Source organism: Balaenoptera ricei, chromosome 3 (assembly GCF_028023285.1).
Source record: "Balaenoptera ricei isolate mBalRic1 chromosome 3, mBalRic1.hap2, whole genome shotgun sequence".
Classification (NCBI taxonomy): Eukaryota; Metazoa; Chordata; class Mammalia; order Artiodactyla; family Balaenopteridae; genus Balaenoptera; species Balaenoptera ricei.
Genome location: NC_082641.1, coordinates 35,011,298 through 35,025,972, shown reverse-complemented (window position 1 = coordinate 35,025,972; position 14,675 = coordinate 35,011,298). Strand labels below are relative to the sequence as shown.

The 14,675-nt window shown below is 37.7% G+C and overlaps 1 protein-coding gene across 1 annotated transcript in view; it reads left to right on the top strand.

The window, feature by feature from the left end:
* The window catches only part of PLCXD3 (phosphatidylinositol specific phospholipase C X domain containing 3), a 163,025-nt gene that overhangs the window by 91,235 nt on the left and 57,115 nt on the right, over positions 1 to 14,675 (top strand). Inside the window, exon 2 of the mRNA XM_059919259.1 lies at positions 12,661 to 13,369. Within this exon, the coding sequence (XP_059775242.1) occupies positions 12,661 to 13,369 (709 nt within the window). The remainder of the gene's footprint in view (positions 1 to 12,660; positions 13,370 to 14,675) is intronic.

The window sequence follows — 14,675 nt, the reverse complement described above, 5'->3', positions numbered from 1 at the left end:
CTGAGGGAACCTACATCAACAAAATAAAGGCCATATATGACAAACTCACAGCCAACATCATTCTCAATGGTGAAAAACTGAAACCATTTCCACTAAGATCAGGAACAAGACAAGGTTGCCCACTCTCACCACTATTATTCAACATAGTTTTGGAAGTTTTAGCCACAGCAAACAGTGAAGAAAAAGAAATAAAAAGAATCCAAATCGGAAAGGAAGAAGTAAAACTGTCACTGTTTGCAGATGACATGATACTATACATAGAGAATCTTAAAGATGCTACCAGAAATCTACTAGAGCTAATCAATGAATTTGGTAAAGTAGCAGGATACAAAATTAATGCACAGCAATGTCTTGCATTCCTATAGACTAATGATGAAAAATCTGAGAGAGAAATTAAGGAAACACTCCCAATTACCATTGCAACAAAAAGAATAAAATACCTAGGAATAAACCTACCTAAGGAGATAAAAGAACTGTATGCAGAAAACTATAAGACACTGATGAAAGAAATTAAAGATGATACAAACAGATGGAGAGATATATGTTCTTGGATTGGAAGAATCAACATTGTGAAAATGACTCTACTACCCAAAGCAATCTACAGGTTCAATGCAATCCCTATCAAACTACCAATGGCTTTTTTCACAGAACTAGAACAAAAAACTTCACAATTTGTATGGAAACCCAAAAGACCCCGAATAGCCAAAGCAATCTTGAGAAGAAAAACGGAGGTGGAGGAATCAGGCTCCCTGACTTCAAACTATACTACAAAGCTACAGTAATCAAGACAGTATGGTACTGGCACAAAAACAGAAATATAGGTCAGTGGAACAGGATAGAAAGCCCAGAGATAGACCCACGTACATATGGTCACCTTATCTTTGATAAAGGAGGCAATAATATACAATGGATAAAAGACAGCCTCTTCAATAAGTGGTGCTGGGAAAACTGGATAGCTACATGTAAAAGAATGAAATTAGAACCCTCCCTAACACCATACACAAAAATAAACTCAAAATGGATTAAAGACCTAAATGTAAGGCCAGACACCATCAAATTCTTAGAGGAAAACCTAGGCAGAACACTGTATGACATAAATCACAGCAAGATCCTTTTTGACCCACCTCCTAGAGAAATGGAAATAAAAACAAAAATAAAAAAATGGGACTTAATGAAACTTAAAAGCTTTTGCACAGCAAAGAAACCATAAACAAGATGAAAAGACAACCATCAGAATGGGAGAAAATATTTGCAAGTGAAGCAACTGACAAAGGATTAATCTCCAAAATATACAAGCAGTTCATGCAGCTCAATATCAAAAAGACAAACAACCCAATCCCAAAATGGGCAGAAGACCTAAGGAGACATTTCTCCAAAGAAGATATACAGATTGCCAACAAACACATGAAAGGATGCTCAACATCACTAATCATTGGAGAAATGCAAATCAAAACTACAATGAGGTATGACCTCACACCAGTCAGAATGGCCATCATCAAAGAATCCACAAACAATAAATGCTGGAGAGGGTGGAACCCTCTTGCACTGTTGGTGGGAATGTAGATTGATACAGCCACTATGGAGAACAGTATGAAAGTTCCTTAAAAAACTAAAAATAGAACTACCATATGACCCAGCAATCCCACTACTGTGCATATACCCTGAGAAAACCATAATTCAAAAAGTGTCATAACCACAATGTTCATTGCAGTTCTATTTACAATAGCCAGGACATGGAAGCAACCTAAGTGTCCATCGACAGATGAATAGATAAAGAAGATGTGGCACATATATACAATGGAATATTACTCAGCCATAAAAAGAAATGAAATTGAGTTATTTGTAGTGAGGTGGATGGACCTAGAGTCTGTCATACAGAGTAAAGTAAGTCAGAAAGAGAAAAACAAATACCATATGCTAACACATATATATGGAATCTAAAAAAAAAAAACTGGTTCTGAAGAACCTTGTGACAGGATAGGAATAAAGACACAAATGTAGAGAATGAACTTGAGGGCATGGGGAGGGGGAAGGGCAAGCTTGGAAGAAGTGAGAGAGTGGCATGGACATATATACACTACCAAATGTAAAATAGATAGCTAGTGGGAAGCAGCTGCATAGCACAGGGAGATCAGCTCCGTGCTTTGTGACCACCTAGAGGGGTGGATAGGGAGACACAAGAGGGAGGGGATATAGGGATATATGTATGCATATAGCTGATTCACTTTATCATACAGCAGAAACTAACACAAGATTGTAATTATACTCCAATAAAGATGTTAAAAAAAAAAAGCAGTGCTTCATGTGTGATAGTTTTAGTTGCTGTAAGTATTCAGAATATCTTCAAAGTAAAATGGCACAATGAGAAGCATGTGAGAGATGAGTTTTACTGTGGGAAAATGTGTGTGTGGGTAGAGGGAGACAATTCCATGTTTGGTTTCTACTTCTGGAAATTAGTTTATCTGCCTGTACAGTTTCAACTAGACCAAGCTTTCTCAACCTTGTTAGTACAGTAGTCCCCCCTTATTCGATGTTCTGCTTTTTGAGGTTTCCGTTATCCAGGTCATCTCTGGCCCAAAAATATTACATGGAAAATTCCAGAAATGAACAATTCATAAGTTTTAAGTTGCTCAGTGTTTAAGTAGTGTGATGAAATCTCATGCTGACCGCTCTGTCCCACCTTGGCAGTGAATCATCCCTTTGAGCAGCATATCCCGCCCATTGGTCACTTAGCCATCTTGGTTATCAGATAGACTGCCATGGTATCTCAGTGCTTGTGTTCAAGTAACACTTATTTTACTTAATAATGGCCCGAAAGTACAAGAGTAGTGATGCTGGCAATTCAGATAGTCTCTTACTGTGCCTAATTTATAAGTTAAACTTTATCATATGTATGTCCGTATAGGAAAAAACATAGTATATATAGGATTTGGTACTATTCATGGTTTCAGGCATCCACTGTGTGTCTTGGAACATATCCCCTGCAGATGAGGGGGACTACTGTACAGACATTTTGAGCTGGTTGATTCTTTGTTGTGGAAGCTGTCCAGTGCATTGCAGGACGGTCAGCTGCATCTCTGGCCCTCTACCCACTCAATGCCAGTAGCACTGCCCCCTTCACTTATAACAACACAAAACATCTCCAGGTGTTGTCAAATATTTCCTGGATCAAAATCAACCCTGGTTAAGTACCACTTCTCTTGGGAAACAGATGGGTCTGTTGGTCTTTCTGATTACCTAACAGTATTGCTGCTCTATTGATTTTCCTCTTAAATCTTTATATTTCATATATAGATTCTTCCTGGTCTCAGGACCTTCCCATTTAGGAAGCTGCCCTCACCAATGCTGTGTTGGCAGATTTAGAAGTTTGGGATACTGTTATCCCTGGCTTAGCAGCTCCTGTACACAGCAGAACCTCAGGGAATGATTCCATTTGACTCTCGGCTGAGAATGGTGTAGGCAGATGCTGTAGTGGAGAGGGAGAATGTATAGCTGAGCTGGTTTACGGGAAGTTAGCAGTAATTTAGGGATTCTTTATTCCTTGGGGTGTCTTTTAATTATTTTTCAGACAGCCCTATTGATAGTCCTTAAAAGGAAATCTATATGAAAAAGAGGTTTAATAAGTTTCACCAAGGGTGGCAGTTGGAGCAGGCTTTCTTTTCTGCCCCTTGACTGAAACTCTGCTGCTCTAAACTATTCACTATCAGCTCATCTATTGGTTTAAAGAAACAACCCAGCAAGTTTAAAGAAATTGTGATGAATATTGAGCTTCTCTACTGGGAGGCATTAATGTAATAAGGCTTCTCAAATTTAGCATCTGGGATCCTGGATCAAAAGACTTAAAAGTAAAGAAACCAACCTCCTTTACTTCAGCTTACTGTCTCTGAGTCGTGCTGAGTGAGGCTTTACACAATATGAAAGATACAGATTTATCCAAGGAGAAAACACAGCATGATCATTTTGATTTTTCCTTACAAAAGGATTAATCTCAGTGTTCTACAAGATGTGTCGGGTTTAATTTAATATTAAAAATTGTATTTCCTATACATTTATGTCAAGTGAAGTACAAATATTAAATTACAAGCATGTAGTTTTTAATTATCTGTTCAGTTTTAGAAGTGTTTTGGTTTGTGTTACATATTGTGCATTATCTCTGATGACACAAAATCGCTTGTATTGTCCACAAAGCCCTGATCGTGTGCTGGAGGACTGAAGCAAGATTACATGACAGGAATAAGGAGTGATCCTTATTCCTCAAGGTTTGGACTTTGTCTCTGAAAAATCCAAATAACCGATCACTTTAATCAATGGGGAAAAAAAATTAATGAGATTAATTGTAGGTTGTCAAATAATAACCAAATAATTAATTTTGACATTTTTTTCTGTCAGATTGAGCATTGTGTAGTTACAATTGGAGAGAATTGACTGACTTCCAAATCAAGTAAAAGTGATTTGAGAATTAATACTTTTTCATAACCTGTGTATTTTCCCTACTCTATTACAGTCAGAAACCAATAGTAGGTTTTGTTTATTAAGTACTACCAGGAATGGGGCAGTACAGATCTACCTGCAGAGATGATCATGTGCTGAGGTCAGAGTCTTATATGCCATCAATCAGGTTTGTACCCTCTCAAGGCCAGAGTCCACACAGAGTTGTGTTTAGGGATTTTAGTACAAGGTAACAGGGAATGGAGCTGACTAATTAGTACTCTGGAGTCAATGATATTGAAGGAACACCAACAGGCAGAGAGACTCAACACATAACTAAGTTCTACTTACCAGCCTAACATTTAGTGGTGAAATTTCAGTATCCTAAGGGTGGGAGGGGGTCATAAGAGAAAATAATTTCCTTAGAAGACTTGAATACTGGATAAGTTACCAAGACAAGATTCCTGTTAATGAAAGTGAGACAGAAAGCAAGAGGAATTTGATGAGACATGCCACTCTATTGTCTGGAATCAATTCTATAGCTTTTTTTCTAAGATTAAATCCATTCTAGAGGCTGAGGCAGGATAATGCCTGAACAGGAAGGTTAAATGATAGTAGCTAGGATAAAGGGAACATTACCTAAAAGCTATGTCAGTGGTCCCAACCGGAAACCAGGCCATTGGCAATGGAATGGAAAAGAAGAGGCCATATCTGAGAGAGGATTTGGAGGTCAGTACAATGGGACTTTAAGGCTGACTGAATGTGAGGTTTGAGGGGCAGGTAAGAATTCAAGATGAATCCAAGGATGAGATGGAAGGAATATGAGATAAGTATGATAGAGACACATATAAAGGAGCAGGTTTGAAGGGGAAGATACTATGTTTCATCTAAAACATTTTAAGTTTAAGTTTCCCATGGAGCAATGAAATTTAGTTACCTGATAGGCAGACAGGGAATCTGTAATGTAGGTCAGATTGGATGGTATCAATTTATTATGCATCTATTACAAGGCATGAGGCCAAAGAATTGAATGAGATCACCCTAGGAAGAAGCATGGAGCAAGTTGAAGTCTTGAATAGAACTTTGGATAACACTCTCATTTAGGAGTTGGAAGAGCAGCAAGAGGCAGCAAAGGAGACTGAGAAAGGACAGTTACAAGAAAGTAGAAAAACTAGGAAAGAGTCATGGCTAAAAAGCCAAAGGAGGAAAATATTTCAAGAAGGAAGTACAGCAGTATCAAATGTTCCAGCAAGGCTGAGCAGGATTCACTCATTCCTTTATTCAACAATGTTAACTTAAATGCCTGCTAAGCTCTGAGCTAGGATTTAGGAATGAGATCACAGAAGGCTGGTGAGTTTCTTTAGTAGTCACTGAGGATATTTCACAGAGGTTTTATATGAGTTACAATCATGATAGTCTGATTACAGCAGTTAAAGATGGAACCAAAGTTAGGGAGAGAGAGCCAGGCTGTGTAGACTAATTTTCTGAGAAATCTAAAAGGAAATAGTATAGAAAAAGGGGGTCAATAATGGCCTGATCTGTAAAAGTGGTTATTAGTAGAAGTAGTGATTTTACTTTTATAGCATATCCCATGTGAACAATTTTTGACCCATTGACTTGAACCAAATGTTTTTATATTTATAAAGCTGGATACAGTAGTGGGCACAGGAGATTATAAGGCATAGTTTTTTCTTTTGGGGAAGCTTACAATCTAGATTAAAATCAATATGTACGTTGGGGGATTGCAGGTGGAGAGCAAGATATAAAGACTGAATAAAAATTCAATGACCATAATGAGCATTAGTTACAACATCTAATAACTGTTACTGGTTGATGAGAAGGAGCTGCAGACTAGACGAACTGTGAATTCAGGGGAAAGGAAGACCACCATGAGTGAACAAAGGCTTTGCCACAGAGAAGGGAATACATGTAAGTTGCAAAAGAAGACTAGGACTGAGACTTTCATGAAGGGAAGACCAATGGGTAAACTTCACTCCAGAACTCTGTCTCTTCCCATGGAAAGTGGAGATACTACCACCTGCTTATCTTCTACCTTAGAAAAGGGCGTCAAAAGCTAAATACACTCTTTCACCCCTTCATCCAGCAGTCTTCTTTCGGTTCACAGATTGCAGGTACGTTTGCTTCCCTACTCCTGTGGTGTTGGCCTTATAATCACAAAAGGTACCAAGATATCAAATACACAGGAAACCTGTTCCCAGAAAGCAGGAATCTTAAAAACCTTGGCGCTGTGCTAAATGAAACAGGAATAAAACAGGCAAGGAAAGAGAAATACAGAGTGCCATGCGTAAACTTTTGCAAGCAAGCTTAGTGCCCTGCAGAGACCAGGAGAGGAGCAATTCTTATACTGATGGAGTCAGAGCCTGAATTCTAAGATCAGGATATAGAGACCAGAATTGCACACTCATGAGCATGTCAAACCTTAGCCTCCTGGGCCTTCTTGTTCTGAAGGTTCACAGATGAAATGAACTTGATGCATTTTCTTTGATGTTTATTAAACCCATAATTTTGCAGAATTTGAAATGGAACTGTGGCCAAACTGAGAGACCAACCAGAACTCCATCTCAAAGAGCTTTAATAAATAATACTGGAAAGATATTGAATGGAAGAGAGGTAGTACTTAATATACATAACAGATCAATTTTCTTAACATGGCAGAATGTAAATATTTAGCTGCTGTTCAAAGCAACAAGCAATGTGGTAATGTTGATTGTCCTACATTTGCTAAATCTTAGACAAGTGATGGATAAGAATGTTATTTTCAAAAAATATTTACATAAATCTAAATCCTGCAACTTAAATCATTTCCATTCTTGCTTGCACAGATGTCCCAACGTGTGTTTGTCTAGGTAATGTTTTTCTTAGCCACAAGTGAATAGATGTTTTGCGACTAGCTATATCACCATATGAAAATAATTGTAATTTAAGTTTTATAGTTGTTTTGTGGAAGCTTCATGAACATGGGTTCGTTTCTTCCTGGTAAGAATCATATGAAGTAGGTGTGGAGAGTATCTTAATGGAACAAATTGGAAAATCCAAAACCAGAAGAGTTAACAATCTGATGACTCTCCAGTGTTAAAATTCGAGTTAGTAACTGAGCTTGAATTCGAGCCTAGTCTTCCAACACATTCAATGCTGTTTTCAAAGTACTGCATTGCCTAATTTAATATGAAGACCAGGCTGCATCAGTCTGAAATCAAAGTATTAGCCAAGGCTGTAGTTTCATTTGAGGCTAAGGATCCTCTTGCAAGCTTGCTGATTGTTGGCAGAATCTAGTTCTTTGAGTTGTAAGACTGTGGCCCTCAGCTCCTAGAAGCTGCCAACTCTTCACTTTATAAGAAGGAAATCTTTTCCTCTTCCAACTTGGGTCCAGTGATTGGTGGTCTGCAAATTAATCAACAATAGATAGATTAACAGGAGAAAAGACAATGTTTATTTATGCATGCACAGTGTACATGCAGAAGCACTCAGAGACTAGTAACTCACTGGAATAACCAAAAAGAAAAGGCTTATATACAAAACTTAACAAAAGAAGGGTAGATAGGGCTTCAATGGGAGAGTATGGAAGGTTCTATTTTTTTTTTTTTTTTAATTCTAACAAGCAGCTGAATTCACACTTCTGGTGCTAAGTGTCACTTTCTGTTTTTTGTTTGTTTGTTTGTTTTGATTTTCCCCAATCAAGTAACTCCCTGGGAGGGAAGTCAATGGTAACTATATTTTCAGAAGCTCTATTTAAATTTAGATAATGTTTCTTTCTGTGGCTGCTGATTGTTCAGATATATTCAGCTCAAAGTAATTTTCATATCACTTTGGTGAGCTATTAATTGCTTCAACTGCCACACAGTCCTCTCTACCACATTGCATTTTGTTTCTTAAGGACAATAGAACATCTGCTGCTGCTTGTTGTCTCTGTTTGATGGGCTTACCTGCTTAGGTTAGGTCCACTCAGGATAATCTCTCTTTGGTTAACTCAAAGCCAACTGATTAGGGACCTTAATTACATCTGAAAAAAAAAAAAAAAAACCTCTTCCATATACTGGAACATAATCATGAGAATGATATCCCTCATATTTACCATGTTCAAGTGGAGGGGACTATATAGGACATCCATAACAGGGGATGGAAGTTTGGGGGGCCATCCTAGAAGTCTTCCTACCACAGCAAATGATAGGATGAGATGTTAAGTTCAGTACTACAAGAGACCATAAAAATGAGATGATCACACAGATCCCTTACACTGTTGAGTTAATAAAATGGATGCTGCATTCTAGCTGATTAGACTAGATGACATCTAAGATCATCCATACCAGAATGCAGAATGGAGTAACTCCTCTATTCAAGAAAACTTTTTAAACCAACTTGATTTCTTTCACTCTTTCTGTTAGCTGATACATAGTTTACAAGCATAGAGAGATGCGTATGAACATGTTAAATTTAATTTCTCTTCATTAACATTTCAAATTCTTATATTAGGCAGTTGGGTTTGTAGACCTCAAATGCCCTCATTAACTCCAAAGGATTGTTATAGCTTTCATTAGTTAACTATTACTATGTAACAAATTATCCCCAAACTTAGTCACTTAAAACAACACACAGTTTCTGTGGGTCAGGAGTCTAGGCAAATATTAACTGAATCCTCTGCTTCAAGATCTCTCACAAGGCTACAGTCGAGATCCCACTGGGGCAGGATGTACTTCCAAGGTTACTCAGTGGCTATTGAAGGATTCAGATCTTTGAGGGCTGTTGGACTGAGGGGCTCTGTTCCTAACTTGCTGCTGGCTGGAGGCCATTCCCAGGTCTTTGTCACATGGACCTCCGCAACACAGCAGTTTGCTTCATCAAAACCAGCAAGAGAGAGAGTAGCATGATGGAGGTCACAGTCTTTTGCAGCATAATCTCAGAAGTGGTATCCCATCATGTTTGTGTTATTTAATTTATTAGAAAAAAGTCACTAGATTGGGCCCACAATCAATAGAGAGATGTAAATGTCAGGATGGCAGGGAATGTTAAGGTCTGTCTTAGAAGTATGCCTATTGTCTGAATGAGGGAATGATGTAGCCGACTGAGGAGAAACTAATAAAAGTGCCTGTTTCTAAGGAATGAAAGAAAATAACCTCTTCCATTCCATTCACTTATTCAGAGCCAGAGCAAAGGAACTTGACTGGCCTGGGTTCATTATGGGAGTGGCCAGCTCTTGTCTGAGTAGAGAGGACAAATCAAACCCAAAATTGAAAGGCTAAGTTCAGAATCAAAGGAGCAACTTTAAGTATCATGTCCAAGGTACGAGTTTGGGTGGTAGATAAAAAAAGAATAAGAGGACAAGCAGACAAGAGGACAGGAATACTGAACCAGTGTAGAAGCAAAATATTAGACCAGATAAGGCACACAGGTTGTGGATTTAGAACAAAGAAATAGTGTTTAGCACTGTTTTGCTCATGGGCAGGCTCTCTGATTTTAAAGACACAGGGCTGGACCAGAGGCTTTCTCTGTTATTGAAAGTCATAAAGTAGTATTGCTGTATTTTTGTTTTAAGTTCAAACAAATAGAAAACTTCATGGTTTAGAGGAAATTTTGAAATTGGGGAGGAACTACTATTCCAAATGAAATTAAAAGTCTTGAAAATATTCTTTCTTGGCCGATGTTAGATTATGTATTTTCTCCCAAAATGCATAGATAGTGTTTTATGTTGATTGATAATTTAATTCTCCTCTTCAAATAATATTTGTATCTGGTGAATAATTCTGCACATCAGAGTCATCTAGCTTAGAACAAATACTGGTGGGGGTATCAGTGGTTTCTCCTTCTGCCTGTTATCTGTTTTTAATTTTTATTTTTAATATTACCTTATTTTGGCCTTAATAGCAAATTAATATTTCTAGTAACATGTCAAAAACAAGGAGCAACTCATTTCTGAAAGAAGAAATCTAGTCATATTTAATTCCCTTTCTGCGTGCTTCCAATTATGTCTTCTATTAGATTACAGAAGTAACTAATTACTTTCATCCACCTTTTCTTCATGTGCCTGTAAATTAATTTAAAATTTTATAAATTAACCCTTATTTTGAGGGTTTATTTATTTATTTATACTTATTTTAATCCAATCCTAGATCATTTCATTATAACTCTTCTTAAGCTCACTTTTTTATTTCTTTCTTAAAACATAATCTTACTGTATATTAAACCATAGTACAGTTTAGTTTCTTCATTTATATTAGCCATTCACTGAACAGCAACTAATAAATCAACATGCAGCAATTTAAATCCCTATTAAAATTTGCCAATGCCAGATCCAAACTGACAGTTTTCCTTATCCAGAAAGTGCTGACATTTTCTTCCCATACCATCTACTAAAGATAAATAGATCAGAAAGTTCTGGATGAAATTATATGTGGCATTTCTATATTTTGGGGTTACCTTTCATTGTTTGAAAAATTCCAATAATTCTGAGGAATTATCTGTTCCAAGTCTTAAAAGGTTATGATTTGCAAGGTATCAAAGTATTTTTCAAACTATTTTTTCTAACAACCCACCATGGTGTCTAAAATCCATACTCTTGTGATTACTGTAGGCTGTTTACTGCTAGACATAGATAAATAGATATACATACAGGCACAGAGATATAGATTGACATAGATATGGAATATAGACAAAGATAAATATTGCATCACTAAAAAAATTTGCTTCAAATAGCTTAACAGTTAAAGGCCCTGAGGTGATGATAATAAACTTACAGGTGTGTGTGTGTGTGTGTGTGTGTGTGTGTGTGTGAGCGCGTGTGCACAAGTACACATCTTGGGTTGGAAGAGTGAAAAATCTAGAAAAAGCGGTACCTCAATGGATGTAAATCAAGAGTGAGCAACAAGGTGTAAGGAAGCCTGAGTAACTGATGGGGAATAATGACATCTGTCTTTTCTAATGTGTGAAAAATCCAGAATATATTAATTTAATTTTACCAAGACATAAAGGAGGCTTTTTTTTTTTTTCAAAGTCAGAAGAACTTTATTTTGATCTGGTAATCTACATTAACCTTTAAAAATTATTTAAAAGAACTTTTAGGTGAAGATTCTCTGTAATGTTTCTGAATATTTCTTTTAATTTTTGAATTTTATTTTATTTATTTTTTTATACAGCAGGTTCTTATTAGTTATCCATTTTATACATATTAGTGTATATATGTCAATCCCAATCTCCCAATTCATCACACAACCACCACCCCCCGCCACTTTCCCCCCTTGGTGTCCATACGTTTGTTCTCTACATCTGTGTCTCTAAAATTAAAATGAAATAATTTTCCTTTATTGGGTCCAATCATATTTTAAATGGCACTCTGTACTTACAGGCAAATCATACACATGTTCATTGCTACATTTCTGGAGGTTTGATATTTGTAACTGCCAAAAATAAATAATTAAATAGGTTTTCCCTAGGAAGAAATTCTTCTAAATTTGGAAGCAACTCCAAAGAGAGCATTCACTGTAGAGAGGAAATATCTGTGAAGAAAATAGTCTACTAGTTAATTTTTAAATACTGTCAGTTGTGTTAACTTGCAAGAAAAAAATAATTGTTTATTCAATATGGAAAAAGTACCTGACTTCATCTACATTCACAATTGCCCAAATGAACGGTCAAGAATGATGATAAAATATCAGCAATTGTACCGTCCTCTTGCCTTATTTCTCCCCTCCTTTATTCCCATGACCTCTTGTGCTTTCCAATGTGCAGGAAGTAACACTGATCATCTACCTGTGAAAAGGTCTTCTTTATTCATTGAAACAAGCCCTCTAGGCTTACAATCAACCCAAAATAGAGGGAAAGGGCAAGATTGTAGACAAAGTATTTGGGAACTTGTGAGTTCCTATAAATTCTACTTTATGAATGGTCACTTATGCCACCTATATGGAAAACCAATCCTAATGAATATATTAAATTCTTGGTTTACAGAAGTAGAAGATGATCTTTTGAATTTTAAAAAATTGATTAGTTGGGATTTTTTTCTTATCATTTTACAAACCATTTGGTCAGTTGAAGTCCTCCGTGTACTATACTAGGTTATAAAAAAAGACCCTTCTAAGACATTCGAATGTACTAGGTAAATTTTCCTTCATATTTCCTTTGGCTCATTTGAGGGAGAGATATGGACATGGCAAGAGGGAAAGAAGGTGGGAAGGATAAAGGACTGAAACGTAACCACATTGTGCCTTGTTATTCTTCTAGGATCTCATGATTCCTTCAGCTTCTACATTGACGAAGCCTCTCCAGTGGGGCCTGAACAGCCAGAAACTGTCCAGAATTTTGTCTCTGTGTTTGGAACTGTGGCCAAAAAGCTGATGCGGAAATGGCTAGCCACTCAAACCATGAACTTTACTGGTCAGCTAGGAGCTGGGATCCGTTATTTTGATCTTCGAATTTCCACCAAGCCCAGAGACCCCGACAATGAACTCTACTTTGCTCATGGTTTGTTCAGTGCCAAAGTCAATGAAGGCCTTGAGGAGATCAATGCATTCCTCACAGATCACCATAAGGAGGTAGTATTCTTGGACTTCAACCACTTTTATGGGATGCAGAAGTATCACCATGAAAAACTCGTCCAAATGCTGAAAGACATCTATGGAAATAAAATGTGCCCAGCGATTTTTGCCCAGGAAGTGAGTCTAAAGTACCTGTGGGAGAAGGACTACCAAGTGCTGGTCTTCTACCACAGTCCAGTGGCTCTGGAAGTACCCTTTCTCTGGCCTGGGCAGATGATGCCAGCACCCTGGGCCAACACCACAGACCCGGAAAAACTGATCCAGTTTCTTCAGGCATCCATCACTGAGAGAAGGAAGAAGGGATCATTTTTTATATCTCAGGTGGTGCTGACCCCCAAAGCTAGCACCGTGGTCAAAGGGGTGGCCAGTGGTCTCAGAGAAACGATCACTGAAAGGTAAGTGTCCTTAAGTTATCAGGGGAAATTTTTAAGTAATTAAACCCAAATTCAAATAGCTAATAAGTGATGGAGCTAATTCACACCCATGTGAGTTAGTTTCCTAGGGCTGCCACAACAAAGTATCACACGCTGGGTAGCTTAAAACAAAAGAAATGGACCATCCCTCAGTTCCAGAGGCTAGAAGTCTGAAATCAAGGTGTCAGCAGGACTGGCTCCTTCTGAGGGCTTTGAGGGAGAATCTTTTCCATGCCTCTGCGTTAACTTCTGGTGATGGTTGGCATCCATTGTGGTTCTTAGCTTACAGATGCATCACTCCAGTCTCTGCACCCACCTTTACATGGCATTCTTCCCTGTTTCTCTGTCTTCTCTTCTTATAAGGACACTAGTCATATTGGATTAGGGCCCACCCTAGTGATCTCATCTTAATTTAATTACATCTGCAAATGCCCTATTTCCAAATAAGGTCACACTTACAGGTACTGGGGATTAGGACTTCAATATGTCATTTTGTAGGACACAGGTCAACCCACAGCACCATGGTTTTTGTTTGTTTATTTGTTTGTTTTTGGTTTTGTTTTGTTTTTACCACACCATGCAGCTTGCGGGATCTTAGTTCCCCAACCAGGGGTCGAACCTGGGCCCCCTGCAGTGGAAGCACAGATGGAGTCCTAACCACTGGACTGCCAGGGAATTCCTGCACCATGCATTTTGACCCCATGTCCAGTTATCTTTTCATAGCACTCCTTTTCACATTTGCATAGCATTTTACAGATTACAAAGCCCTTTGTCTACTGTTTTCAGAGTATTTTCACATACTGGATTCCATTTGATCTGCATAACAATCCTGGGAAGTAGATACTGTATAACAGGTAAAAATTAAAGTTCAGAGAAGTGAAATGTTTTGCCTAAAGCCACTTGGACAATGAATGATGAAACAAAGACTCAAGCACCATTTTTCTCAAGCTGTATTCTATGCCTTTACACTACATTGTTAGCAAGAATCAATCTCCAGAGAGTAGGCATTCCATTGGTCAAGCCCAGACATACATGTAGGGTAGTGGTCACCTGTGAGGTGTAATTAGCAATCACCAAAGATCTTTGTAACTCATTCCCCTGATACAACATGTAGCATTGTACATGTTATTTATTCTTTTGAGTTAAAGTATTAAACAAGGCAAACACTGAAGAACAAACACAATTCCTATCACACCTTTTATTTTTAACTTTAATTGATAATTTTGGATTATGGTAAAGAGGAAGAGAATGAATGTTTTGCACAAGGTCTTGTAGGGAAAGACAAGAA